General features: G+C 37.7%; 3 protein-coding genes and 1 long non-coding RNA gene across 5 annotated transcripts; 3 read left to right on the top strand and 1 right to left on the bottom strand.

The window, feature by feature from the left end:
• Positions 1 to 362: 362 nt before the first annotated feature.
• Positions 363 to 1,484, bottom strand: LOC135148462 (uncharacterized). Its single transcript, XM_064083689.1, has one exon. It carries the CDS (start codon positions 1,482 to 1,484, stop codon positions 363 to 365), a length of 1,122 nt encoding a protein of 373 aa, XP_063939759.1.
• Positions 1,485 to 14,507: 13,023 nt separating this feature from the next.
• Positions 14,508 to 15,729, top strand: LOC135148340 (uncharacterized). The gene is made up of 2 exons (XR_010286409.1): positions 14,508 to 14,949; positions 15,148 to 15,729. It is a non-coding gene; the product is annotated as an uncharacterized LOC135148340 (long non-coding RNA).
• A 1,113-nt stretch (positions 15,730 to 16,842) lies between these two features.
• LOC108192610 (small ribosomal subunit protein bS16m/bS16c) lies at positions 16,843 to 20,531 on the top strand. Its single transcript, XM_017372380.2, has 3 exons — positions 16,843 to 17,103; positions 19,572 to 19,617; positions 20,064 to 20,531. The coding sequence occupies exons 1-3, from the start codon at positions 16,971 to 16,973 to the stop codon at positions 20,284 to 20,286; spliced, it is 402 nt and encodes a 133-aa protein (XP_017227869.1). The 5' UTR covers positions 16,843 to 16,970; the 3' UTR covers positions 20,287 to 20,531.
• A 930-nt stretch (positions 20,532 to 21,461) lies between these two features.
• LOC108192294 (zinc finger CCCH domain-containing protein 7) lies at positions 21,462 to 27,012 on the top strand. 2 transcript variants are annotated; one of them, XM_017372370.2, is made up of 7 exons: positions 21,462 to 21,763; positions 22,029 to 23,185; positions 24,429 to 24,494; positions 24,735 to 24,863; positions 24,969 to 25,019; positions 25,567 to 25,707; positions 25,830 to 27,012. In XM_017372370.2, exons 1-7 carry the CDS (start codon positions 21,613 to 21,615, stop codon positions 26,919 to 26,921), a joined length of 2,787 nt encoding a protein of 928 aa, XP_017227859.1. In that variant the 5' UTR covers positions 21,462 to 21,612; the 3' UTR covers positions 26,922 to 27,012. The 2 variants fall into 2 exon arrangements, with proteins under 2 accessions (XP_017227859.1, XP_063939289.1); XM_064083219.1 differs by lacking the exon at positions 24,429 to 24,494.
• The last annotated feature ends 255 nt before the right edge of the window (positions 27,013 to 27,267 follow it).

Raw genomic sequence — 27,267 nt, 5'->3', positions numbered from 1 at the left:
TTGTTGGTCCATTAGGTTCTTAACAATATTAGTCGACTCCTTATAAGCAAGGCACCTAACCTTCTCTTCAGCTAGTTGCTCATTCAGTTTGTTCTCCCTAAATTCTAACACTTTGACTTTGTTAGACTGAGTCAACAAGTCACTAGTTAATTGTTCAATTTTAGGGGTGAGCACTAGTTTTTCTTTTAACTTTAACTCATGAACCTCCAGCTTTAAAGCTTTGTGTTCTAGAGTTAAAGCTTTCAGCTTATTAAGAGCATCATCACGTTCAAGTCCTAATTGCATAAATAGTTTAGGGCAAGTAGGATCTACCGGAAATCCGCCAGTGCGATGTGGAGGTCTAGAAGGTTCCATGAAAGCCATTAGAGCAACATTCCCCCGCTCTTCCTCCTCATCACTGTCTGTGTCATCCCAGCTTTTTCCTTTTGCCACATAGGACTTCCCTTGGCTGCTTTGGCCTTGATGGAGAGCAGAGCCTCATACTTCTGCTTTAGCTCGTCATAGGATTCTTTCTTCTTTTCCAGCTGATTGGGCTTCTTGCACTCCGATGCAAAATGACCAGGCTCATCACAGTTGAAGTATTTGAACTTGCTTCGATCAACCATCCCAGTTTTGTAAGCCCCTTTTGAAGTGGACGAAGATCCCCCTTTCTGGAATTTATTACCAGAATATTTAAATTTGTATGAGGGATTCCTCCTGAATCTCATGTTGCCAAACTTCCTAGCAAACATAGCAAGAGATTCGTCCTCAAGCTGATCTAACTCTTCCATAGAGTAGAATTCATCATCACCCATATTTGTTGACGTATGTCCAATTTCAGGAACCACATACTCTTGGGTGCATTTGGAAGGTACAACAACCTTCCGCTCTTTCACAATAGGTGATTCTATTACGAGGGCAGTAGAATTGCTGATAGATGTAGACGCGTTGATCGTTTTCCCCCATCCGTATCTTTGTTTCATCTGGACCTGTTCCAACTCATAGGTTTTCCGAACGCCATAGAGTTTTTCTAGTGAAATCTCTGACAGATCTCTGCTCTCTCTGATGGTAGTTATCCGATGTTCTAGATGCTCAGGGAGTGTCAACAAAAACTTTAGGTTCACCTCTTTGTTATCATAGTGTTTCCCGTTCAGATTCAGATTATTAATCAAATTGTTGAATCTGATGAACACTTCAGAAATCCCTTCTCCGGGATTAGAACCAAATTGCTCGTATTGAGCCACAAGAATTTCCTTCTTGTTTTCCCGGACTTCCTCAGATCCCTCATTGATTATTTGCAGAGTATCCCATATCTGCTTTGCACTTGTACAATCAACAACATTATTGTACATGACACGATCCAAAGAATCAATCAGAATGAGATGTAGATTCAAGTCGAGTTGAATAAGCTCATTATCCTCATCTGAAAACTCAGCAGGAGTTTTTAGATAGGTTCTGTGAGGAATCGTAACTCCATCTTCAGTATGTTCCAAGATAATATTCATTGGGGGCGAAAGACCCTTCGTCAATATATTTATGTATTTTTTATTCCCCGCCCGGAGGAACAAAAGCATGTGTCTCGTCCAAAGACCAAAATTAGCCTTGTCAAAAGGTGGAATTTTAATGCTGCTAATTTTTGCGGTAGACATAGTAGAAGACTGGGTGTTTGAGTGTTTGGGAAAAGATTTGGATTTTGACAGGAAAAATAATTTTCAATCAAAAATAATTTTTGGAAAAAAATTATCTCGAATTAAAAATTATTTGAAAAAAAATTTGAAAGAAAAATAACTTTCGATCAGAAATAATTTTTGGAATAAAATTATTTCGAATTAAAATTTATTTGGAAAAAGATTTGAAAGAAAAATAATCTTCGATCAGAAATAATTTTTGGAATAAAATTATTTCGAATTAAAAATTATTTGGAAAAAGATTTGAAAGAAAAATAATTTTCGATCAGAAATAATTTTTGGAATAAAATTATTTCGAATTAAAAATTATTTGGAAAAAGATTTGAAATAAAAATAATTTTCGATCAGAAATAATTTTTGAAATAAAATTATTTCGAATAAAAAATTATTTGGGAAAAGATTGGATTTTTGAAGGAAAAATAATTTTCGGTCAGAAATAATTTTTTGAATAAAATTATTTAGAATAAAAAATTATTTGGAATTTTTAGAAATTTTCAGAGTGAGTGTAGGATCTGATAAGGTAGATTATATCAACCGCTCTGATGCCAATTGTTAGGTCCCGATACGATTGTAGAAGGGGGAGTTGAATACAATCGTCACAAAAATTCGCGCGGAATAAATCTGATTTGGATAAAACAGGATAATCAGATTTTAATTAATTAAATAAACAAGGTTCAAGTAAAAAGTTATTTAAACTTGAAAGTCGTTATTGAATTAATTAAGGTTCAGTTTTAATGTCCACTAAATATTTTAGAATAAATTTGACAGGAAGTATTCTAACTTAGCGGATTAAAACAACCGAGTGATCAAAGCACAGAAAACTGTGGATATAACAATAGCAAGTTACAAACAACTTGAAAGTTTACAAGGCAATGAACAAGAAGAAATGAAAAGGTTATGGCCATATTTATAGGCAAACCAATGAACTAGTATGACAAACCTTGGTATGACAATGCTACAAAGTGCTATGACAATTACATGGATCAGTATGACAATCTGAGCTAATGTCATGCTATAATTGAATCGGTATGACAATCAGAAGCATTGTCATACCATACAAATTTCGGTATGACAAACTGGTATGACATGTGACTTGGTTGCTAAGTATGAAGCGTATGACAATGCAGAGGAATGTCATACTACTTGACTTCGGTATGACAAACCACGGGAAGGTATGACAATCTAACACATTGTCATGCTACAAATGGGAAGGTATGACAATCTAAAGGATTGTCATACCATAAAATCATCGGTATGACATACACAGACTTGGCCACTAAGTTAAGGAGTGGCATGACAAAGGTATGTCATGGAAGCATTCAGTAGGCATGACAATCAGGCAAGGTATGACAATCAGTCACTTTGTCATGGGGAGAGGCAAGGTATGACAATCATTCACTTTGTCATGGGGAGAGGCAAGGTATGACAATCATTCACTTTGTCATGGGGAGAGGCAAGATATGACAATCATTCACTTTGTCATGGGGAAAGGCTTTGGTAATACAAGACAGTGATGCTGAGACGAAAGTTTATTAACTTTCGTCCTTTAGTCTATTTCGTCTTATTATAGCCAGCTCCTTAGAAATGCTTTTAATCCCGCACAACTTATAATCTTTAATTAATAAACATTTAATTTAATCCAGAAATTATATAAATAAATATCTAATATTATTAGACATTTATAAATATAATTTACTAATTAATTAAAATATTTATTAATATAAATAAATCCTTACGGTCCAAGCTGCGGTCTCTAGAGGGCCAGGAACCGGACTCCTTTTGCATTGCAAATAATAAATCAATTCCATCCGGGGTTCCAGCATTAGGAATATATCACTCTCCATTGCGTTGGTGATAATTCTTTTTTCCATAGCTAGACAGGTCTGAGCGGCGGTCTCCTTGTCCTTCCTTTTAGCCTTCTTTCTTTTGCTTTCTTTTTGTGAATTAATTCTAAATCAATTAACTTATTAATAAACTTAATTATCAAATTAATTCTAATTGAATTAATTTAATAACTAAATAAATTAATTGAGATTAATTATTTAACAAAGAATTAATTAACAAGTGTATATCCCAGAAAGCAAATGTCTTGAGCCTTCGTCTTGATCATCACTCGGCTTGAACGACCGCCTTCCTTTGATGTTAAATATTCAATATAAATAGCTGACACACAAATGTACTGTCTGGTTCATCTGTGCCTAACTAAATTGAATATTCTCCATCAATTAAACATTTGAGCTGTGGTCGGGTCTTCGAATCTTCGTCTTCTAGTTCAACTTCATTTCAGTACACATATGGAATCTCTGATGAAATAAATACTTGAATCTTCGTACCTTCTGAACTCCTTGAACTGCTACACAATTTACTTGACACTGAGGCTTGATCATATGAAATGAACTTCTTCCAGTGGCTTGTAGCGGATATCTTGGAATTCTTCTGATATTCTGATTCTTGTATCCACTTTATTTTCTAGATCTGATTCCAGCTAAACTATCTACTATCTACTGACATAACTTATCAGAGACTAATCCAGGTTGAGTTACAAGTTGAGTTACAAGTAGAAAGGTTATCAGATACAAGTTGAGTTATCACTGGTTGTACAAATAGGCTTAGACATGTACCTTGCAATAAGCTCTTTCACACATGCACGACCCCATTTTGATATTCTTATGTGTACAAGTTCAATAAGGGCGTCCTTCTTGATTTTTGTTTTTGTGAATATGAGTTCGTTTCTAGCCAGCCACAACGACCATAGAGCCGCCGCCACAACTAGATGCCATATTCCACGAGCTGCTGGGAACACTCTAGTTGATAGTAGTCTGAGAAGTGAGAAGTTTGAATCCCTTATCCTTATTGCATGTAAGCTCCACCATCTCCCAATGAAGTCCCACGTCCATTTTGCTGGTTCACAATCCCAGAAGAGGTGACTTGTTGATTCTGGACATGATTTGCACCACTCACATCCATCTGCTATTAATTTCAGTCTAGAGTTTAAAAAAGAGCGCGTTGGCAGAATCCCCCAGTTTAATCTCCACAAAAAAGACTGTATCTTTGGCGGACTTTTGATTGACCAGATGAGATTCCAGACAGAGTGGTTACTGGTAATTTGAGCATTCATTTTGAAGAGCTCCACTGAGCCCGCTTTGCTTGTAAATGTTCCATTTGATAGCATCCAAATCAACCTTTCTTTGCCTTCAGTTAAAGAAATATCCTTGAGTAAGGAGACCATGTTGTTATGGCTGATTTGTACTGAGGTATGCAAATGTTCTGGCCAACTGTGTATGTAATCAATGACGTGTCTCTTCCATCGTGGAAGGAACTCACTAACTGTCACATGAGTACACAAGAACAGATTGTAAACGTCTGGGAATTTTTGGCACAACGGAACATCGCTTATCCACCAATCTTCCCAGAAGAGAATCGTAGTCCCACTTCTCAGCATCCATTTGAAGAATTTTGGTCCAAGTATCGGAGCTAGTTTGGATGACAAATGCGTGCTAACGATACTCTTCACTATAGGAGAGCATGTTCCTGTAGCCACCTGGGATAGATCATAGTTCCATTGTCGCCCATATCTCTCCCCCAAAAGTTTATTCCAATACCTGTCCCTCTCATTGTACGCCCTCCACACCCATTTAGCTAGTAGCACCTCATTCCGATGCCTTATTGGTACCAGCCCCAATCCTCCACATCTCTTCGGGGAGCACACTTTATTCCAACTTAAGGAGTGAAAAGTCCTTTTGGCGCCAATGCCAGCCTTACCTCCCCACAAGAATCTACGTCTTACTTTTTCAATCTTATTTATAATTGCCGATGGAATTTTAAATAAGCTAAACCAATAAACTGGGATACTGTCTATAACTGCCTTAAGAAGCACCGTTCGCCCTGCAATTGATAGCGTAGAAGAGTCATAACTCTGCACTCTCGCTTGCACTTTGGCCAGGAGAGGATCCCAATATTTTAAACGAGTAGGAGATGCTCCCAGCGTTGCTCCAAGATATTTTAGTTCACCCTTTCCCACCTCACATCCCAACAGTGCAGCCCATTCAACCAAATTTTGCTCCGAACCTCCATATCCATACAGAGAGCTTTTGGAGAAATTGATTTTTAGACCCGATATGACCTGGAAACACTGCAAGACTCGCTTTATCCCCATTATTGAATCAATATCTTGGCTTATAAAGAGAACCACATCATCAGCAAATTGTAGATGTGTGATCAACTCTTTACAATTAGGAAGGGAGATGCCATTTATAATCTTTAGCTCAGAAGCTCTATTAAGCATTGCTGACAGCACCTCGCCCACAAGATTGAATAACAAGGGGGACAACGGATCGCCTTGTCTCAATCCTCTTGTAGGTGAGAATTCTGACGAAGGGGATCCATTAACAAGGACTGAAATAGAAGAACTATTAAAAATAGAGGATATCCAGTCAATCCACTTACTGTCGAAATTCATCTGCCGTAGGACCTCAAAAACAAAATTCCATCGAATTTTATCGAAAGCTTTTTCGAAATCAATTTTCAGCACTAAACCACTTGATTTCTTATCCTTTAGAGCTGATATAACTTCACTAGCCAGCAAGATGCTATCTGTAATCTGTCTCCCTTGTATAAAGGCTGACTGTGTTGGACTGACTAGCACATGCATTACCTCTTTAAGCCTCCTAGCCATCACTTTTGATAGCAGTTTCATCACTGAGTTCATAAGGCTAATCGGTCGAAAATGCGTTGGATGCTTTGGAACTTTAACTTTTGGCACAAGCGCAATAAATGACGCATTATACCCCTTTGGAATATGGCTTGTTGTGTGGAATTCCTTAAAGAAAACCAGTATCTCATCCTTCATGACTGGCCAAATGGATCTTAGAACTCCGGCATTAATCCCATCCGATCCTGGGGATTTGGTAGCGTCTGTAGCCAGAAGTGCTTCATGTATCTCTTGGAGTGTAAAATCTTTGATCAGGTGCTCCCTCTCCTCTATTTTTAATTCTGCGAGCATTTTGTCCGGAAGATCAAAGATCTTAGCTGTGGTAGTCTCTGTAAGGAGCTGGTGGAAATAGCTGTGGAGAGCTTCCTTGATAACATGAGGTGTGCACATATCCACTCCATCCACACTTAAAGCAGTGATTTGGTTTCTGTGTTGTCTTCTAGCCAATGCTCGATGGAAAAATCTAGTATTTCTTTCCCCTTTGAGTTCCCAGTTGAGCCTTGACTTTTGACAGAGCATACTTACCTTGATCTGCAATAACTTATCCATCTCCTCCTTTATATCGACCTGATCCATTCCTTCTACTTCCCCTTTAGGGATGGCAAAAAAAACCGATCCGAATGGATACCCGACCGTTTCGACCCGAATGGATCTTACCGAACCCGATATTTTGGATTTGGATTTGAATTTGGATTTGATTTTTAGACCCGAACGAGTTTGGATTTGGATTTGGATACTAGGTATTCCGTATCGAAACCCGACCCGAAATCCAAATCCAATCCAAACCCGATCCAAACCCGAAACCCGAAAAAAAATCCAAATATATATATATATATATATATATATATATATATATATATATATATATATATGTATGTATGTATGTATGTGTATATGTATACTAATATACTTTTTTTCAATTTTAAATCTACTAAATTTTGTTTATATATAGAGTGTGAATATGTATATTCTTGGGTTATAGTGACTTTTTTTGTTTAACTAATGAGTTTTTTTAATATTTCATACTCCATATAGTGAAGATTTGTGTTTAGAAATTATTAAATACGGTTCAAGATTTTATTAATGTGTAATACTTTATTATTAAAGTAGTTTAGTTTTAAATATAATGAAATTTAAGGGCGGAAAAATCAAAAATAATATTTTTACAACACTTTATAAATTTCGGAATTTAGGTTTTGGATAAACCCGAACAAACCCGAACCCGATCCGAAACCCGTGGATTTGGATTTGGATTTGATATGTGAAACCCGATTGGATTTGGATTTGGATTTGGATTTTAAAAATAATTTGGATTTGGATTTGGATATCTCAAATATCCGAACCGATCCAACCCGTTGCCATCCCTATTCCCCTTGGTCCAGTTGATTTTGTTGCTGTCCCAGAGCCTTTAAACGTTCATCTAAGTCTCCAAAATGTTTCGCAGACCATTGCTTTGCCACGCCTCTCAGATTTCTAAATTTTGATATAAAATTTCTTGCATTACTTTGAGTCCAGGCCTGCTTTAGTACCTCCACAAAATTTTGCTCCTCCAGAAGGTAGTTGAAAAATTTGTACGGTTTTGGCCCCCAGTCATCCTTTGAAATTGTAAGGCATAGAGGACGATGGTCAGAAGTATACCTGTCTAGATCTATGACTAACCAATTCCCCAATGTTAACCAATCTTTGGACACCATAATTCGATCCAGTTTGCTACACTTATTTGACGGACCAAACCAAGTGTAGTAGGAGTTTCTCATACACACCTCGACCATTTCTGTCGAGGCAATGAATTGGTTGAAATCAATGTTGTCCTTGATTTTGAACTTAGTATTTATCCGCTCTGCTGGGTCACGAACCGTGTTAAAGTCGCCAAGGATTACAGTGAAAGACTCTGTTGTATTAGACATTTCATTGTCTAATGCTTTCCATACCGCCTTTTTGCTGTCAAAAGCCTGAGGCGCATAAACATTCACTATGGCAAAGTCCCTGTTATCTAACTTGCACACTCCTTTTATCAGTATCCAGTTTGGCATGCATTTGTATGACGAGACTGTGAACACATTTACATCCCATACCGTTAATAAACCTCCTGATTGACCACATGATGATGCTGCCACCCAGTTATCTTGTGGATGATACCCCAAAGATGAAATACCACGGTGTGTCCAGACTGCACATTTTGTTTCCTGAAGACAAAGCACTGCTGGTCGGTGTTTTCGCACTATATCCCTTGCTAATAATCTAGATGAAGGACAATTTGCCCCTCTTATATTCCACGTTATATAAGATTGTAAATCCATTAAAACCTTTATATTAGAATATAGAGAGAAGTGGGAGTGATTACTTTAAGTTCTCCTTAATGAACTTCATAGAATTTTCCTTGGAGTTAAGTGGTAGAAGCCCCATCAGTGATCCAGTTTCAAAGATTGCCTCCGCCTCGTCATAATTAGCGTTCAGGAAGAAATGAGTGGTTTGCTTGAGCCCTTCACCTCTGAGCTTTCTTCGCCTTGGCAGCTTAAAGTGCTTATTTAACTGATTCCTATTGTACTTCCGAGGACGCCCTCTCTTGACCTGTACTTTCAGATTTTTCAATTCCTTTAAGATATCAGAGGTCTGAGGACCATACTCAGGATGATGTGCATACAAGTCATCATTTACTTCTGACAATTCTGATTCAGATGTGCTTTTGGGGAGCGATATGGACGACTCAACTTCCCTTGGGATCCAGTTTGAGGTATGCAATATTGTTACTTCTGGCAACTCCCCTCTTATTTGAGTCTGTGGTCCTCTTAACAGAGGGAGTGCTTGTTCCTGTGCTAAATGTGCAACTACAATATTCCTTTCTTTGTTTTGGACTTCCTCTTCTTCTGCATCTTGAATATCATTATAATCATATCTCGGAGTAGCAGACTAGCAGGGTTTATACAAGAGCTAACTTCACCTTCTTCTTCTGACTCATTTTTGGATTCACTTACCCTCTCACCCGTGGAATCTCCCTCCATATTTGCACCTTCTTCATATACCTCATCTGTCACATATCCTGCCTGGCTTGTTGGAGCTTCATTTAAATGTTCCCCAATCCCCCATGATTCTACTAATGCCACTTTCCAATTTCTCCCAAGTAAGGATACTGTGATCTTGGTATTTATGTTCTCTATTTGCATTGTATCAATGAGCACTTTTGGCGTGACATAGAACTCATCCTCGTCTATTGTGCGTCCAAAATGGATGATTTCCCCCCATGGCTTGATAATCTGACGATAATTGGCCTCAGTCCATCCCTGAATGGGTAGACCTCTAATTTCTACCCAAGCTTGTCTAGGTGGAATAAGATCAATCTCTTTGGCAGCTCTTACTTCCAAGAATCCTAGTTCGAGAAACTCTAAGTCAATTTCTTCTAGGCTTGATATTCCTGGGAAGTATGCCAGAAACATATTGGTTGACATACCCCTTATAATCACACCTTTGAAACCCAGCCCTCTTACTATCATGTCAACATTTGCTATTGTTTCCCTTTTGGCTGTAATAAGCAGCACACAGCTACTAAGTTCTACATGCAACAGTTCATGAATGTCTAGTTTCACTGGCTCCATACTCTCATCCTTAGTGCCTTGTTATGAGGATGTTGAAACAGATTGAACTTGTATCTCTGTAGGAGTTGCTATCTTCTTCTCCCCCATAGGAGTGTTTTCCTTCTTGCTAGCCTCATTTTTTGGCAATGTAGTATGAGTAGGTTTTCTGTCCCCTCCACTTGTTTTTATACTAGCTGAATTTGTGGGCGATCCCCTTTGCTGAGACCTAAGTCGTGAATTTTTTGCAAGAGCTAGGTATAGTTTTGCCTCTCCATTCTGTCTCCCATTCAATGCCTTTATGACTCTCTCTGCCTCCTGGAAGTTAGCTACTATGACAAATCCAAACTTATTCCCAAACTTATCTTTCCTTCTCGGCAAGATAATGTCCTTAATCGCTCCCTCCTTTTTAAACATCTGCCAAAGATCTCTAGCATGTGTACTTGCATCAAATCCAGTAAAGAATATAGAGACTTTACCTTTGATAGTATTCCGATCAACCCTTGCTTTAGGCGAGATAATCTGCTTTGGTGTAGCCACTTTAGAGGGAGTGAGGAGAGCCTCTTTGTATGTCTGACTCGTAGGTCCATCAGCCTTGGATGGTAGAGTTTTATGATGAATTTGGCCTAGAGCAAGAGATATTGCTTTGTCATTTCCGAGCATAGCATCCTTGAGCGTTGAGGGTTCCACTAAATGTTGAAATGTTTTTATAAAATTTTTTGCCACTTGCAAATGGTGAAGGAGCGTTTTTCTGGTATCAAACTCTCCTTTCCCCTTAGTGGACTGCTCTGTGGAAGCATAGTGTTTTGGTGACCCCTTTTTTAACTCCAACCTTGCTAATTCAATGGAGCCGTAATGAATTTGATTTAAGGCCATTCGCACCGCCTCTCGCTTCCCCTGTAGTGCCTCCACTCTAGAGTTCGGATGGATTAGATGCTCATAAGCTCTTAAGAAATGGAGAAGAGGGTCCATAGTTTCCTCTACCCCTTGTTCTTCATTCCAATCTATCTCAAGATTTGAGGCCTTTTCCCACCATCCATTGTTGTAAAGAAACTCATGTATACTCCACAGCGCCTCTTCTTCTCCTTTGACTCCTTCTTCTAGCAACTCTTTCGAAACTACTGTTGGGCCTCAGCCCACTAGACTAGAAGCCCATTTACGGGTCCAAGGACATGTGGTCCAAAACACACACAAGTATTAGACAAGTAGTATAAATATAGAACATGTATCCCCAAGAAAGGGGTTGGAAATTAAGAGAAAAAAACCTCCATTGTAATATCTCAACATTTGGCGCTAGAAGGAGGGGCTCTTTTCATCCAACCATCAACAACACATACACAGACAATATCCAATATATATCATCAGTAAAACACACGCACACGGACTTTTCAAATGGAGAATGGAAACAAAAATCGGAGCAGCAAAGAACAACAAAGGCCAACAAAGATGAAGTTTCGAGATCTGAAAACACAGCGGCGCCATAAACACATGAGATCTGGACTATACGACAGCGAGAATTCATCCGCGAAGGTTGTTTGACGATGAACACTAGGCAGGGTACGAAGAACAACAACCAACACGCTTAGATTCGGTAGGCGGAGGCCGCCACGGAGCTCCAAAATAGACGATATTACAACTGGAAAAGGAGTAAAGGCAAGTAAGAGCTCGATTTGTCCAGGTGTGAGTTAAAGCATAAGAAATCTTCGATGAGGAGCCACAACGAGTTTGAGCAGAGAATTGATCTCTTTAGATCTGATCGAAAATGGAGGCGTGGAGCCATTGAACCGAGATAGCATTGAAATTTTCAGAAAAGTATCTAGCACAGGCCTTCGGTGGTTCAACGATTTGCCCAAATGCTCTATCGCCTCTCATGGTTCATCGGCTCACCAGCTCATCGGCTCTTCGCTCTAACAGCTCTTGGAGCGTCCAATTTTTGAAGTGCCCCTCTGTGAGGCGCCCCGCTTGTGAGGCATTTCGCTTATGTTGCGTCTCGCTTATGAGGTGTCTCGCCTCTTCACTCCATCAGCTCTTGGAGCATACAAAAACTCATATCTCCGATCGGAACGCTACTACCGGAAACGAGGATGAGCTCTACAAATCGCCGCCAGATCCGGCGACGAGAGAGATGCTCCCTGTTCCCGAGAAGCCATGTCTTGCAAACAAAACTTCTCCTTCAAATTTCTTCTCCAGGCGTTTGTTTGATGAAAACGACGAGATGCAGGTCAGTGAGGAAGAAGGCCCGACGGCATCTGACCCCGCTGGCTGGATAAAATGCCGCTGATCACGACGATGCCATGACCGGAGGAAAGGATGAAGAAATCTGCCGCCGGAGAGAGCACCAACGAGACCTCAATGAAGACATTTGAGATCTCCAATGAAGAAGCTCTGTTCCTGTATGCTCTACGTTGCTTGGCGATCTGTTTTCAGATACTTTTGTCATTGTTGTTGAGCTAGGCGCCACTACGATGGCTGATCTATGCGCTACCACGGTGGGTGATATAAGAGCTGCCAAGCTAAGAGATCCGACGCCACCAAGTTTGATAGAGACTACATAAGGAAAATTAGATCTAAAAGAGGAACTAATATGGAGTGAAGGCTGCTTGGAGTGAATGTTCTCAGATCTGATCGAAAAAGGAGGCGTGGAGCCATTGAACCGAGATAGTATTGAAATTTTCAGAAAAGTATCTAGCACAGCCCTCAAGTGGTTCAACGATTGGCCTCCATGCTCTATCGTTTCCCGTAGTTCATCGGCTCACCAGCTCATCGCCTCTTCACTCCATCAGCTCTGGGAGCATACAAAAATTTAAATCCCAACGGGATCCAAAGGAAACAAACATACATCCCTATGGGAATCCAAAAAAAATGAATCTAGAATTCGCCCCTTCGCTCCATCAGCTCTTGGAGCATACAGAAATTTAAATCCCAACGGGATCCAAAGGAAACAAACATACATCCCTATGGGAATCCAAAAAAAAAAAAAACACAAAAAACAACAACATGAATCTAGAATTCGCCTCTTTGCTCCATCAGCTCTCGGAGCATCTTTGAAAGTAAAAGGCATTGCCTCAAAATGACTCCATATTTCGCCTCTTCGCTCCATCGGCTCTTGGAACATCCTTGAAAATAAAAGGCATAGCCTCAAAATGACTCTATATTTCGCCTCTTCGCTCCATCAGCTCTTGGAGCATCCTTGAAAGTAAAAGGCATAGCCTAAAAATGACTCTATATTTCGCCTCTTCCCTCCATCAGCTCTCGGAGCATCCTTAAAAGTAAAGGCATAGCCTCAAAATGGCTCCATAATTCGGCTCTTTGCTCCAACAGCTCTTCGAGTGTCCAATTTCTGAAGCGCCCCCCTGTGTGGCGTCTCATTTGTGAGGTGTCCCGCCTATGAGGCGCCCCGCCTGTGAGGCGTCTCGCTTATGAGGCGTCCTTAAATACAGCTCTTGGAGCGTTCTTAATGGCTCTTTGATTGTCCAATTTATGAAGCATTCTCAATTGCTCATTGAGCGTCCAATTCATGAAGCATCTTAATACAGCTCTTAAAGCGTCAAGCTCAGCGAGCGTCCTTCAAATGGTAGACAAAGCCCTACAACGGGTCTCAGGTATCACGCCTCCTCACTACATTCTTTCACTAGCTCGGCGAGCGTCCTTTAAATGGCAGGCAAAGCCCTACAACAGGTCTCAGGCAAAGCCCTACAACAGGTCTCAGGCATTACGCCTCCTCACTACATCGCTTCACTAGCTCAGCGAGCATCCTTCAAATGGCAGGCAAAGTCCTACAACGGGTCTCAGGTATCACGCCTCTTCACTACATCGCTTCACTAGCTCAAAGAGCGTCCTTCGAAGCCCTACAACGGGTCTCCAGTATCACGCTTCCTCATGCAAAGCCCTACAACGGGTCTCGGGTATCACACCTCTTCACTACATCGTCGCTTCACTAGCTCAGCGAGCGTCCTTCGAATGGCATGCAAAGCCCTACAACGGGTCTCGGGTATCACACCTCTTCACTACATCGTCGCTTCACTAGCTCAGCGAGCGTCCTTCAAATGGCAAGCAAAGCCTTACAACGGGTCTCAGGTATCACGCCCTAAGGCTTCATCTGCCCAAGCACATCACCTTCGAGATAAGCCCGCTTTGCGCGCAAACTAGAATGTGAATCAAGGCATCTACATTAACTTCATTATCAGTATGCAATAGTTCACCAATACTTGCTTCCAGCTCCTCAACTTCACAGCTTCTATTGCCTCCCAAGTTCAGTACATGTTTTTCTGCAAATCAACAGTCCTCGCCACAACGGTCACAATCAACCTCATCACCTCATGTACCTCCTTACAAAAATGGCTCACAGCCTTCACGCCACAATGAACTTGTCAAGCAACAAAAATTACATGCGGTAAAAATGCTTTCTAAAACAATCTAATCCACATCTAAAGATCTGGAACTACTTTGGAGGGGGACTAATGTTGGGCCTCAGCCCACTAGACTAGAAGCCCATTTACGGGTCCAAGGACATGTGGTCCAAAACACACACAAGTATTAGACAAGTAGTATAAATATAGAACATGTATCTCCAAGAAAGGGGTTGGAAATTAAGAGAAAAAAACCTCCATTGTAATATCTCAACAACTACTCCGATAAGAAATTCCACCCTTGACACCGCCATGTGCAGGAGAGCGTGATTACCTTTGTTAATTGCTTCCACTAAGTCATGATCTAGCAAGAACCAGTATCGATTGATTCTGTCCAGCTGTTGTTGCTTCTTGAAATCTTGCTCTGATCTGTTCCCTAGCTGTGTTTCTTTGATACCCAGGTGAGATCTTCCTTTCTCTTGCTTGTCTGATTCCTTACTCCAAGCCGTGCTTCCATTTCCTTGCTTCTTGCCGTCGTCGATGGTGGATTTGGTATTATCTAGCGGTCCGTTACTGTTTCCAGTTTTTGTTACCGTTGGAGCCATTACTGTTAACTTAGCTTGCTGGTGAATCTTGATTTCTTAAAAAACAAGGTGATAGTTTACTAATCAAGTTAAAGATCTATATACTTTAGTAATCTATTTCTCTGCACGTACATTAATATGAATATATGTTTTATGGTTTAGTCTGTTCTATTGATGCAGTAGTTTTTTTTGTTGCAATTTTTAGTTGTATTATTCGTTTGTAGCTTATCCATCTTTATATGGATTGTTAAAACATCCTTCTTGCAGCTAAATGAAATTGAGATGGCATTAAATCTGAAAGAGCAGGAAAGCACGAAAGGAAAATGATTTAAAGACCTCAGTTTTAAAAAAGAATCCGATGATATAAATCACAGACTAGCAAATTTAACAGAGCAAGAGCATATGAGTTTATATACCTCCTGATTTTGCAGCCATTTTGTTTGTCAAATATGTTGTATTTTTGATTACGGGATGCTGAGAATCTTACAAGTGAGCCGGAGAGGAGGGATAAGGGGTTACTGGCTTTGGCGGAGAAGCTAACACTTGAGCTCTTTTGAATGGTTTAAAGTCAATTTACAACCCTCCAGAGTTATCAAGCGTGCAGTGGCAGCTGATTACAGTGGAGACGTGTCTCAGAAATTGAACCAAGTAAAAGGCAGGAAAGTGTAACTTCATCTGCTCAAACTCCAGGTTAACAATCTCAGGCGAAACAAGATAATTTCTGTGAATGATGAGATAGGCAGATATCATTGCTCTTGGTGTTTCACCTAATGGCATAAACTTATTAAGAGTTTATGACTTGTAAATAGCTTGTGGATTAGTATGTATGTTGATATTGTACTTTTTTAACTGTCTTCCAGATTTTACATTGCAGCTGAGAGCTTGCCCACCAGTCTAGAACTTGCTTGGTGCGGGATCAAGAGCATGCTTGCCATCAGTGAAGACAGAGTACCTAAAAAGATCAAAGAGTAGGGATGCGGAAAATGTCAGACATCAATTGCATATAGTATCAGTGGAATATTCTTGGTTGTGTGTGTTTGGATTATTACATGGAGAGCAGGACTTGTTCTGCAGAAGCCTCTGGACCATAAATCTCATATCTCATATACTAGTACTGAGTAGAAAGCACCTCATCACATTATCACATCAACAAATATGCAGGGTATTCTATGGTGGGATGGCAAAACATAAGCCAAGATAATCAACCAGCCAAATTAATGAAATTGATAAAACATTTCATTCTGCTAAAGTTAAAATGTTTCAACTTTCTCAACGTAATATTGTGCTTATGCAAAATCTCAAGGCAAGAACTTTGAGACCTTTTTTTTTCTATTAAAGAACTTGCAAATTATAATAAACTCAAACTCTTATAAATATATAAAAACTCAAACGGGTACATATAAATAATAAAGAGGACCTGTACAATCAATATTTTCTTATAAGTGTAAATTAATATATGTTTTAAGAAATATAGAGTGAGAGAAAATCAAACTTAGCATTTCTTTTAAAAAAATCGATAATCAGAAATACGGAAAATAATAGGCTATCTCATCATACTCAATTGGTAATTTCAATATTATTTTATTTTATTAATAAAAATAATTTTTCCTTAACGGTTATACACTCTGTTCTAAAAGTCGGTGATTAATCACGATTAGTCACCGATTAATCCATGTTCCGTAACTCGCCGAACTGATTAAATCTCCGATTAATCACTGATTAATCCGATTAATCCCCGATTAATTTAATTAATCACCGATTAATCCCTGTTCCGTGACTTCACCGATTAAGTCCGATTTCCATTTTTTACAACACTGGTTATACAATATTATTATGAATTAGCCTTCCGGTCCAAAAAAAATAAAATAACCCTCACACAAATTATATTACCGGACATATATAGCCAAACACGCCCTTAGCACATATTTCAACTACAACGATTTTCTTCTTTTATACGACGTCGTTGTGCTAGATAAAACCCCTGAAATGGGAAAAACCCTTTCTTCAGTTCACTGTGCTTTTTCCATCTCATTGGATTTCACTCTCTCTACCCTGAATTGAATTGAATTGAAGAAAAAGAAAGAGTAAAGATGGTGGTGAGATTAAGATTATCAAGATTAGGATGCAAGAACAAGCCTTTTTACAGAGTCATGGCAGCTGATAGCAGATCTCCTCGTGATGGCAAGCATTTGGAAGTTCTTGGTTACTACAATCCTTTACCAGGTTACCCATCTCTCTCTCTCTCTCTCTCTCTCTCTCTCTCTCTCTCTCTCTCTCTCTCTCTCTCTCTCTCTCTCTCTCTCTCTCTCTCTCTCCCTCTCTCTCTCTCTCTCTCTCATCTCTCATCTCTCATCTCTCTCTCCCCCTCACCCTCTCATATTTCTCTGTCTCTCTAATTATGTTTGTATATTTTCTGCATATTATGTATAATCATTTTTGGGTTTGAAATATTATGATAATCTTGATTGTTATAATGGTTTTTCTGACAACCCAAATGGGTCCTTTTGTATTTATGATATGCAAGACATTTTGGGATTATTTGTGCTACACACTGGTTTTTGTAGTTGGTTTTCAGAAATACAATACAAATCATTTGCCTTTTTCACAGTTTTGCTTATATGTTAATGTCAATGTATATCATCATATAACTCATAGATTATATATTATTTGCTTCCTCGGGTCTAACCAAATGCTCGTTGAAAAGATTTTAGTAAAAAAAATATTGCTGGCTGAAATCATCACCAGCTATATTTTCATCAGTAACTGCTGGTTCAGATTTTGTGAATTAGAATGTTGACCACACCAGCTGATATAGACCTTTTTTCTCCCTGTAGCTATATGAAATGTGAAGTCGGGGTCTGTATAATTTGTTTACTCCCTCTGTCCCTCTCAATTCTTAACATTGGGGGACGGGGACGGGGGCGTGGCATGGACTTTAATGCTCTTATAAAGTATAGTTCTATAACTTTTTAAAAAAAAATTATTTTTCTGAATAAAAGTTTGATGTTTTAAATTTTTATTCAGGAAAAAAAATATTTATAAAAAGGTTATAAATCTATGTTTTATAGACGCATTAAAATGTGTGTCGAGCAGTGAAAAAGAAATGTTAAGAAATGAAAGGGACAGAGGGAGTATTTTCTTTGCTAATGTAGGTTCGTTCATGGTTGCACTGTCTTTGGAAAATTGAATGCGGACGAACTTGAGTAGGAACATATCAAATTTGAAATCTTTTGTTTCCTGAATAAAATTATAGAAACAAAAAGGATATTCATGATCCTTTAGACAAGCAGAGGAAAGCCCCCTCTCGAGTCTCTAGCTACAAAACTAGAACATGCTAGCAAAAAATATATAGACAAGCAAGGCAGACTTATAAAGACACTAATGCAATTGACTTTACTGGTCAGCTGCCTAAATATCTAAAAGCTTTTATTCGAACCATTAGCTCCAATTATTGTTAACATGCAGTGAAGAGCCTGTATTTCCCGAACTGTAGTTGAACCAATTATTCCAGGACTTTTAATAATTTTCAACTCTTCATCTATCTTAGATTTAATTGGATTTGAGAATTTTCCGTTTGCCAGATAGCTGGGTGAAGCTCGAGTAGGAATGACTAGCTGATTTAGTACTAACCTTATATAATACGACGCTATACAACTCGCGAGCTTCAAGTATTCTTTTGCAGTGCGAGTTATAAGAACAATAGTACATATTAATTACAACCTTTTATTTTATAATTTTTGGTCCTCTAGTTTATCTGAGAATGAGGTCAAGTTCAGATGCTTTGTTTAGAAAATAATGATGATAGGCTCCCCAGGTCATAAAGACGTGGTCTATATATAACGTGAAGTATATAAACAGTGAGGCTTGATACTACTTTGTATCTGCAGACTGCAATAAAGGAATTCCTCCCTTTTTAATAGTTTGGTATCCTACCACATAACTTAACTCTTTTTCCCATCAAGAGGGTTAGCTGTTTCATGGTATATAGAAAAGCCTTAGTTTAGCTTCTCATCAAGGGTGTCTTAGTTATCTAGTACTTGGCCTTGGTCGTATAGGATTTCATGTTCATGTACTTGTCTCTAATGGGCATAATTACTTTAGGTGTATACACAGAAAATATTCAGGCCCTGTTTGGGAATTAGCGGTTAGCTGTTAGCGGATTGAATTAGATGTTTTGACTAGCTGATTGAATTAGATGTTTTGACTAGCGGTTTGGATTAGTTGTTTATCGTAAAACTGTTTGGTGCATAGCTGATTGATTAGCTTTTTCCGACACAAACCAAAACCTCTAATCCAAAAAGCTCCTCAAAGTAGCTCTTTCAAAATTAGCTTTTTGGACTCAAACCTCTATTTCAATTCGCTAACTACCAAACACTAAAATTAGTGGATTCTAGTAGTCAAACCTCTAAACCACCTCAAACCTCTAATTTTTGTCCAAACCTCTAACTTCCAAACAGGGCCTTAGATTAAACTGAAGGTCAGCTGACTCATGTTTTTTAGTTATTGTTCACTTTTAGAATTATCTTCACATTGCTGTTTTTTAGCATATTATTTTGATGTTACTTATATTAACAATTATGTGAACTAATTACTGCAGTTGCTTTTGTCAAAATCTCTTTCTTCTTTCGTTTTCTAGATTCCATTCTTAGTATTTGCTAATTTATTTGTTTTCTTGGCTTCACTTCTCACAGGTCAAGATGGTGGTAAACGAATGGGTCTTAACTTCGATAGAGTGAAGTGAGTATTTACTAGACTTGATTTTGTGTTGACTGTGTTTCTTGTAGTTGTATAATGTTTTATTTGTCATACATTGTTTTGGAATACGTATTACTGCAACTAAAAGTTGTTGATATATGGTAAATATGCAATCGTTATTGTTATTTTATATGCCGATAGGGAGTTCGGCATTTCTGCAGTTTTGCTCTGTTAGATAAGTAATCTATTCACAATACATGTTATACTTTTTAGAGTCATTGGAATTATTATAACTGCATTAATAGTATGTTGTAACAGTTTTTTTTATTGCTAGACTAGAAAATCTCTTCATGTTTCTTAGTAGGATATAGTTGAGGAAAGATATGCAAACTCGTCATCTAGATACTTCTACCTCTTATTAGGATCCCATATTCACCTATATTTACCTGTCCAATTTATTTTTATCACCCTTTTCTCTCAATTTGCAGGTATTGGCTCTCAGTTGGAGCTCAGCCTTCAGATCCTGTTCAGCGCCTTCTTTTCAGGGCTGGTGTGTTACCTCCTCCCCCGATGTTGGCAATGGGACGTAAAGGTGGGCCAAGAGACACCAGGCCAATCGATCCCATGACTGGACAGTATTTGACAGCAGAGAACTCAACCAAAAGTGCTCAATCTAAAGACGGTGGCGAAGACGCCGCGTCAACCTCCTAAAGTTTATGGATTATGTCATGTGGTAGGTGCATGAAAGAAAACATTTTGGAATCTGAATAATCTCTTACAAGCCCTCTTAATACGAGATTGACATTGGAATATCTTGAGTTGCTCTTGAGTTTTTCCATCTCATGCATGTTATCAAGCTATACCATTTCGGTGTTATTATTTTGCTTCCATATTTAAATTTAACACGGGAAAATGTTATGCATCTCAAAAATTATTCACAATTTTTTTTCTAAATCCTTGTTGACTGTGTTTGATTGTTTCCTTTCACATTAACAATGATGAGATTTTGTATGCACATAAATCGTCTAATTAAATTAGTCATTTGTTTTCAAAAAAAAATTTAAAAAAAATTAGTCATTTGTTTATGTATAAAAAGATATTTTGAACTTGTGTATTTATGAAAATGCCCTTATTTACAAAATACTCTTTTTTGTACTGTCAGGAATTTTCATGAAAATATAAAATATTTTACTCAGCCCGATAAAATATAAAATATGCTCGACATTATGTATTACACCTTCAAATATATTTTTTTTGATTAAAACTGATGAGATTATATTTATTCAACTTTAATAAATTAAGAATATAATTAATAAGTTATAAAATTTAATTGATCGTAATATTAATAATGACGTACTCTTGTTAATTTTTTATTTAATATTTTAATTTTCAACCCAAATTTTTAAATATTTTGACCAGATAATAAAATATACTATTTTTTAAAATATTTATTTTTAATAAAAATAATTAAAATCCGCTCATGTGTGGCATTCGTTGCTCGCGGGTAATAAATTTTATTTATCCGATCAATCGGTGTGACCAAGCGGAACATGGAATAAAACAGATAATATACTACTCCGTCCGTCACCTATGATTGTTTACATACTCACATTTTGAGACTATTATAAAATAAAATAAAGTAAAATATAGTTCTATAATTTTTTTTGAGCAAAAGTTTAAATATCAAACTTTGAATTTTTTTTTTAAAAATATATTATAAATTAATACCTTAAATGAGTGTGACTTAAACAAATGAGGGGACATAAGGATATAAATATGAATTTTGATTCTCATCTATTCCCTTGGTCGAATATAATTTATAAACCGAACCTAATTCATAAATTGTCAGTGAATTCCAAATGGCGGTTACTATAAATTGCCAACACGCCTTGACAAACCTGAACAAAATTGAATCACTGGCGGCTCTTTCTTCTTGTCCAAATCTTCCATCACTCGATAATTAAATCAGTAAATCACAAAAGCAAGAACCAAATCACTCAATTAGCACTAAAATGAAACAAAATTGGCGACTTGGCGATGAACAATCTTGAATTAGAAACCCTAATCATGTCCAGAAAAGCCCCTTCTGAATTCCCGCCTTACCGGAGAAGAAGGCCGTTAAAAAGCAAAGCTTTTGACTCGTTTCTGCGAATCGTCTCCGAATGTCACTTGCATTTTCAGAATCAAGGTAGCCCATTTGCTTAGATTTTGGTATTCTTTGTGTTTAAATTGATGTATTGATTATGTTTTGTATATGTGTGTGAATTGTTTGTTGATTGTATGTTTATGGTGTATCGATTTTGTTTATACGATACACGACTTCGTGCCTCCACTGAAACTCGAACCCTCGATTGCTTGGAATTAAGATGTTATTGCTGTGCTTTTTGTTTTGTTCTGGTTGTGATTGGTTTACTCATATTTTTGTTTTTGTGTTATTTTTCTATATTTGGTAGAGCAAGTTGCAACGGTTGAAGGTGATCAGTTGGTAGAGAATAATGATTTGGCAAACCGAGGCGATTCTCTGTTAGAAAATGATAAATTGGGAACTGAGGATGGGTTGGCACGGGAAAATTTATTGGTTAATGGGGATAGAGAGGGTGATTTGTTGGTAGAGAACAAGGATTCGAGAGCTGAGGATGGGTTAGCACTTCAAAATTCTTTGGTTGATGAGAATAGAGAAGTTGTGAGTTCTCAGGAACCAGGTTGTAGTGGTGACCGTATGGATGTAGATGGGTTGAAGATTGTGGATAATGTAAAGAGTAATGGTGACCAGGTGCCTATTGATAATGTTAACGGGATAGAGCAGGTGATAGAAGGCAATCAGAATTGTAATAATGGTTTTGCAGCTTTTGCTTCGTTAATTAATAATGATGATCATTCTAGTCTCCCTGATTTTGACATGGAGGAATTCGACTTGGGAGAACAATTGGGTGATAATGCACCATGTGCTGATGTCTCTGAACTTATAGACACGTTACTAGAAACAGATGTAACTGTGGGTGCTTCAATACCCATTGTAAATAATGATGAGAACAGTTTACATATGAAGAGAAATGAGGTAGAAACTCAAGTGGATGTGAAGGAATCTGATACACCAGGATCTGCCTCTGTTATGGTCTCTTCCCCTCTTCAGAAAACTGTTGAAGGCATTGAAGACGGGGAAATTTCGGAAGTTTCTGGATTTCTAGAGAAATCAAGTGATTTATTACATGAAGATGTTTTGCCCTTGAAGAACAGTGTAGACAAAGGAGATATTATTCACAAAGAGGGATTCAATCTGAATGCACTTCAAAGAGGACTTGAAAAAGATAATCAGTCCTTTGGCCAAGCTAAAACTGGAGTTAAAATAACGAGCACTGCTATGAATGTTGAAATGGGGAATGATAACCAAAACTTGATGAACAATAGAACTCAGGTTTATTATGGGGATACGGTAGAAGATGACAGGGAGGATCGGGAGGATTGTAAGCTTGAATCTGGAAGAAACAGACGAAGGTCTGCGCCCAAAGCAGCCAACAGTCAAGCTTCCTGTCCCAAAAATATATCACTAAGTGGTGGATCGACAGGGGAAAATACAATTGAGAACCAATGCAGTGCATCAACCGAAAAGGTTTGATTTATTTACTTATATTTTACTGTGTTATTCATATAAAGATAACGACCCCCTTCTTGCACATAAATGCTCGTGCTAGGTTATATTGAATATAATAATTACATAACTTCATTTTAATCAAATTGTTTTAAGTGACAAGTGACCATGTATTAGATTTCATTCTGGGAAGACTGCTTTAGTATATGATTTCATAGCTGATCTTAATCTTCTTCTCACAATAAAAGAACACGTGACCTAGTTATTTGTTGAGTATTAAGCATATATTGCATATGGATTGTTATATCATTGTAAAGTCCAGAATTCTCCCTAGTCCACTTCTTTACCCCTGGAATTAATATGGGATTTATGCTTATGCTTGTGTATGTTTCTTACATTACTGCTTTGTACCTGAAATATCAAGTTCTATAACAGGATCCTGCTTTGAACTCAAATCTGTTTGCAAATCAAAATGTCCATAAATAGTGTTTGTTAGCCAGTGTGACCACCGGCTATAGTAACATAGAATATGTAGAACCATAAAACTTAAAATTAAATTAGAAGTGAGTGAACAATTTCGTTAACTTGTATGCTGTACAATGAGTTGCTTCCATCATATATTGGCCGTTGTCTACCATCTTGCCTACGTGGCCACTGGCCACAATATCAGAGAATGTGTAGAAGCATACAACATACAACGCAAACCAAATAAAAGCCAGTGGAACGATTCTGAGAGCTTATATACTCTACTTCAGGTTTTGCTTCCATTGTATGTTGTTCGTCCCTCCCATCCCTATTCCCTACCTGCAAGTCAACCAATAGAAACATCAGAAAGTCACAAAGATAATATATAAAATGATGCCTATGTGAACTCTTATAAGGGTCCACATTCATTACCTACATCGTTGGCTCCCGCCAAACCTTTGAACAAAACAACTGGGGTGCGTGAGTAAACTAAAAGAAAATACTAATCTGTAAGCATATCTGGTACACACCTCTACCTCAACCATCCTTTCTCAGATATTAATAATTTGGTGGTTTTGGAAGAACTTTTGTGCAAAAATGAGTATTTGACTAATTTGCATATAGAGATACATTTTCTTTTTGTCAGGACATATAGAGATACTTGATTTACACAACTTTAAGCAGCAAAGACATACAATTAAGTTTAAAGTTGCATTAAGCTTTACCGGATGATAATGTGTTGGTTTGCTTTGTTTAAGTTTTACTGGATCTGGTCTGGCCTTATTTTGAATATTTTCAGGTTGCCAATCAAAACAATAAGAAAAGAAAGAGGGGTTGCAGTGAGGATCGAAAAGCAAAGAGCAAGGTATATCTTTTCTCAGTGATATCTACTAGCTACATTTTGTTTTTCTAAATATTAATTATATTTATAGCACATTAGTCTTAATATGGACAGAGCTTTACTTCACTTAGCTCGTTCGTTATTTCATATGACCTTACTAAAGTGCATGTTATAGTAACAAAAATGTTCACATATAGTACTCTTTCACTTGTTGAGGCTCTTATACATGTATTAATTATTTATTCCTATCATCACATCTTGCAGAAGAAAGAAAGAATGAAGAGAGCAGAGCAACGCAGAGAACTGGGTGTTAAAAAGTTGAAGCTGCTACCAGTGTCAAAACCAAAAACAATATCATACTGTCATCACTTTCTCAAAGGAAGATGCCATGAGGTTCTTTATCTACATTAGTTATAATTTTGTAATAATAATAATTAGGAATACACATACATACTTACATACATACATAGCTTGATTGTTTTCTTTCTGTTTCCACAGGGAGAAAAGTGCAAATTTTCTCATGATACAGTACCATTGACAAAGTCGAAGGTAAATCTTTGTTATGTTTAACTAAATGGCAATATACTTTCAGAACATTATCTGCATAATAATGCTGCTCAGTTGTATTTATTTGTAAAGGCCTTTTTTAAAACCATCCAATGTTGAATCCTTGCTTGTTTACTTGTTTAAGTTTCATTAATGTTTCTATAAGATAACCACACTCATCAGACACTTGATTGGTTTGACTCTCGGCTTCCCAGGATCTTGTGGGCTTTGATTATTATACCCTATTTTGACGGTTTCTGTTTTTAGAGATTAATGTAGCTTATTATCCCAGAATATGTTATTACCAGTGTGACTTTGCAAAGTGAAATAAGGATTTATGCACATTGGAGTTACTGGGATTTCAGGACTTGTTACATTCATATATATGGCTTTGTAAATAACATACATTGCTCATGACTTATGACGTACAACTATTTTTATTCTTACATTTTTATGTGATAATTGATAAGCATATATTAGTCTGACTCATTTTGTTGCGCATTTATATTATATGACAACATGAATATATCTAACGCCCCATGATTTTCAGCCATGCTGTTATTTTGCACGTCAGTCATGCATGAAAGGAGATGACTGCCCATTTGACCATCAGCTCTCCAAGTATCCGTGTAACAGTTTATTGAGTCAAGGTTCCTGCATCAGGGGATCCAACTGTATGTTTTCACACAAGGTAGTTTTTTGCATCCCAACTTTGAATATTAATTTAGCTTGTATATTATGAGTTCTGATTCTGTAAACACGACACAGGTCTATGCTTTATATATGTAACTTATGTATGAAAACCATCCCCAGGTACCAATGAAGGAAGGTTCTTCCGGTGCTTCAGATATTTGCAATCCTGATTTAAAGTCCGTATCTACGAAAGAAATTTCTGTTCCACAAAAGCAAATGCATCCTAATTTCACAGGTAGTCAAAATTCAAGTATCAAATTATCTTCCAGTGGGGCCTCTTACTGCAAGAATTACAAAAAGAGCGGAGAGGGCCCTGCATTAAAACCTGCTGGACAGGCACCCAAGGGAATAAGCTTTCTTTCGCATGGAAAAGTGCCCCTAGGTAATAATAGTAAGAATGGACAAGGTCCCTTGTCTAATGGTGCCAAAGTTGACCAACAGACACTCGCGAGTGCAGCAAATGGGGTTGAAAGCTTGCATAAGAGCACGCAAAAAATGCCTGTTGTGCCACGGGGAGTAAACTTTCTGTCATTCAGTAAAGATCCTTCTGAAAGCTTTAGTACTAAGAAATCAAGCTTTTCTTTAGTTACCAATGTGGAAACTGGGAAATCACCACTAAGTGATCCTGACAAAAGTAAACATGCTGGTTCATCATCAAAGACAGATGTTGGTGTCACAGTTGACTCCCAGACTGGCCAAGGTGCATCCAGCATCTTTCAGAACACGAGTGAGACAGCAAACAGAACACCTGCAACGACACCTCAGGGTCTGGGCTTGCTCTCAGCTGGCAATCTCTTAGACCGTTCTTTTAACAAGAAACAAGCTGGCTCCAATTCGAATGAGAATAATGCCATGCATCCAACTGTTAGAAACAATGAAAGTGTGAGTGATAAACTTCGGAACCTCAACCTACTATTGCCTCCGGTGTTATCTCCGCTTCCTAGTAATCATTCTTTAAGCAAGTTAACAGATGTTCAGAGCAAAGGGTCGTCAAGCTCTCTTCAGGGATCACTGTTTTCAAACACTCCAAGTTCATTACAAAGGGCATTCCAGTCAACATTAGCATTGGCAGCTAAATTTGAGTCTAAAGCTAAGAATGCTGTTAGTACCGACTTAAACAAGGAAGGCAGCAGCAGTTCACAGAACAATTCCATGAAGCCTTCAACAATTTTGGATTTTTTATATAGTTCTAAAAGCAAAACTCAACAGTGAATGAAAAACTTTCTGAACCATTGGAAATACAGTTTTGTCATATTTTATTTTTACCAGGTGATAATGCTTTAATACCAAGTTTGGCTCGTCATACTCTCTCAATACTTTCTTTGTTCATTGTTTCTCTTGGGCATGACTTTAATGTTCTTATGAGATGTGGTGTCACAAATTAATTTAAGATTTTTTTTCTCAAAAAAAAATTGAATATTTAAATATTTATATAAAAATAAAAGATTTTAAAAATAAATTATAAAATTATATTTCATACACACTTTATAATACATATCAAGTTATACAAAAAACTGTAAACAAATAGAGGGAAGTTGTACGGTTGGGGGTGATAAAA

This window comes from Daucus carota, chromosome 8 (genome assembly GCF_001625215.2).
Source record: "Daucus carota subsp. sativus chromosome 8, DH1 v3.0, whole genome shotgun sequence".
NCBI lineage: Eukaryota > Viridiplantae > Streptophyta > Magnoliopsida > Apiales > Apiaceae > Daucus > Daucus carota.
Note: the sequence above shows the minus strand (reverse complement) of the source record. Positions and strands in the feature narration are given on the sequence as shown.

What these genes read in the sequence shown, in the direction of transcription:
- LOC135148462 (XM_064083689.1), bottom strand. Translation starts at nt 1,484, where the DNA reads ATGAATATTATCTTGGAACATACTGAAGATGGAGTTACGATTCCTCAC.
- LOC108192610 (XM_017372380.2), top strand. Translation starts at nt 16,971, where the DNA reads ATGGTGGTGAGATTAAGATTATCAAGATTAGGATGCAAGAACAAGCCT. An exon ending in TTACTACAATCCTTTACCAG is followed by an intron (nt 17,104 to 19,571) that starts GTTACCCATCTC and finishes CACTTCTCACAG; the next exon opens with GTCAAGATGGTGGTAAACGA. An exon ending in CTTAACTTCGATAGAGTGAA is followed by an intron (nt 19,618 to 20,063) that starts GTGAGTATTTAC and finishes CTCAATTTGCAG; the next exon opens with GTATTGGCTCTCAGTTGGAG.
- LOC108192294 (XM_017372370.2), top strand. Translation starts at nt 21,613, where the DNA reads ATGAACAATCTTGAATTAGAAACCCTAATCATGTCCAGAAAAGCCCCT. An exon ending in ATCGAAAAGCAAAGAGCAAG is followed by an intron (nt 24,495 to 24,734) that starts GTATATCTTTTC and finishes CACATCTTGCAG; the next exon opens with AAGAAAGAAAGAATGAAGAG. An exon ending in TCAAAGGAAGATGCCATGAG is followed by an intron (nt 24,864 to 24,968) that starts GTTCTTTATCTA and finishes CTGTTTCCACAG; the next exon opens with GGAGAAAAGTGCAAATTTTC.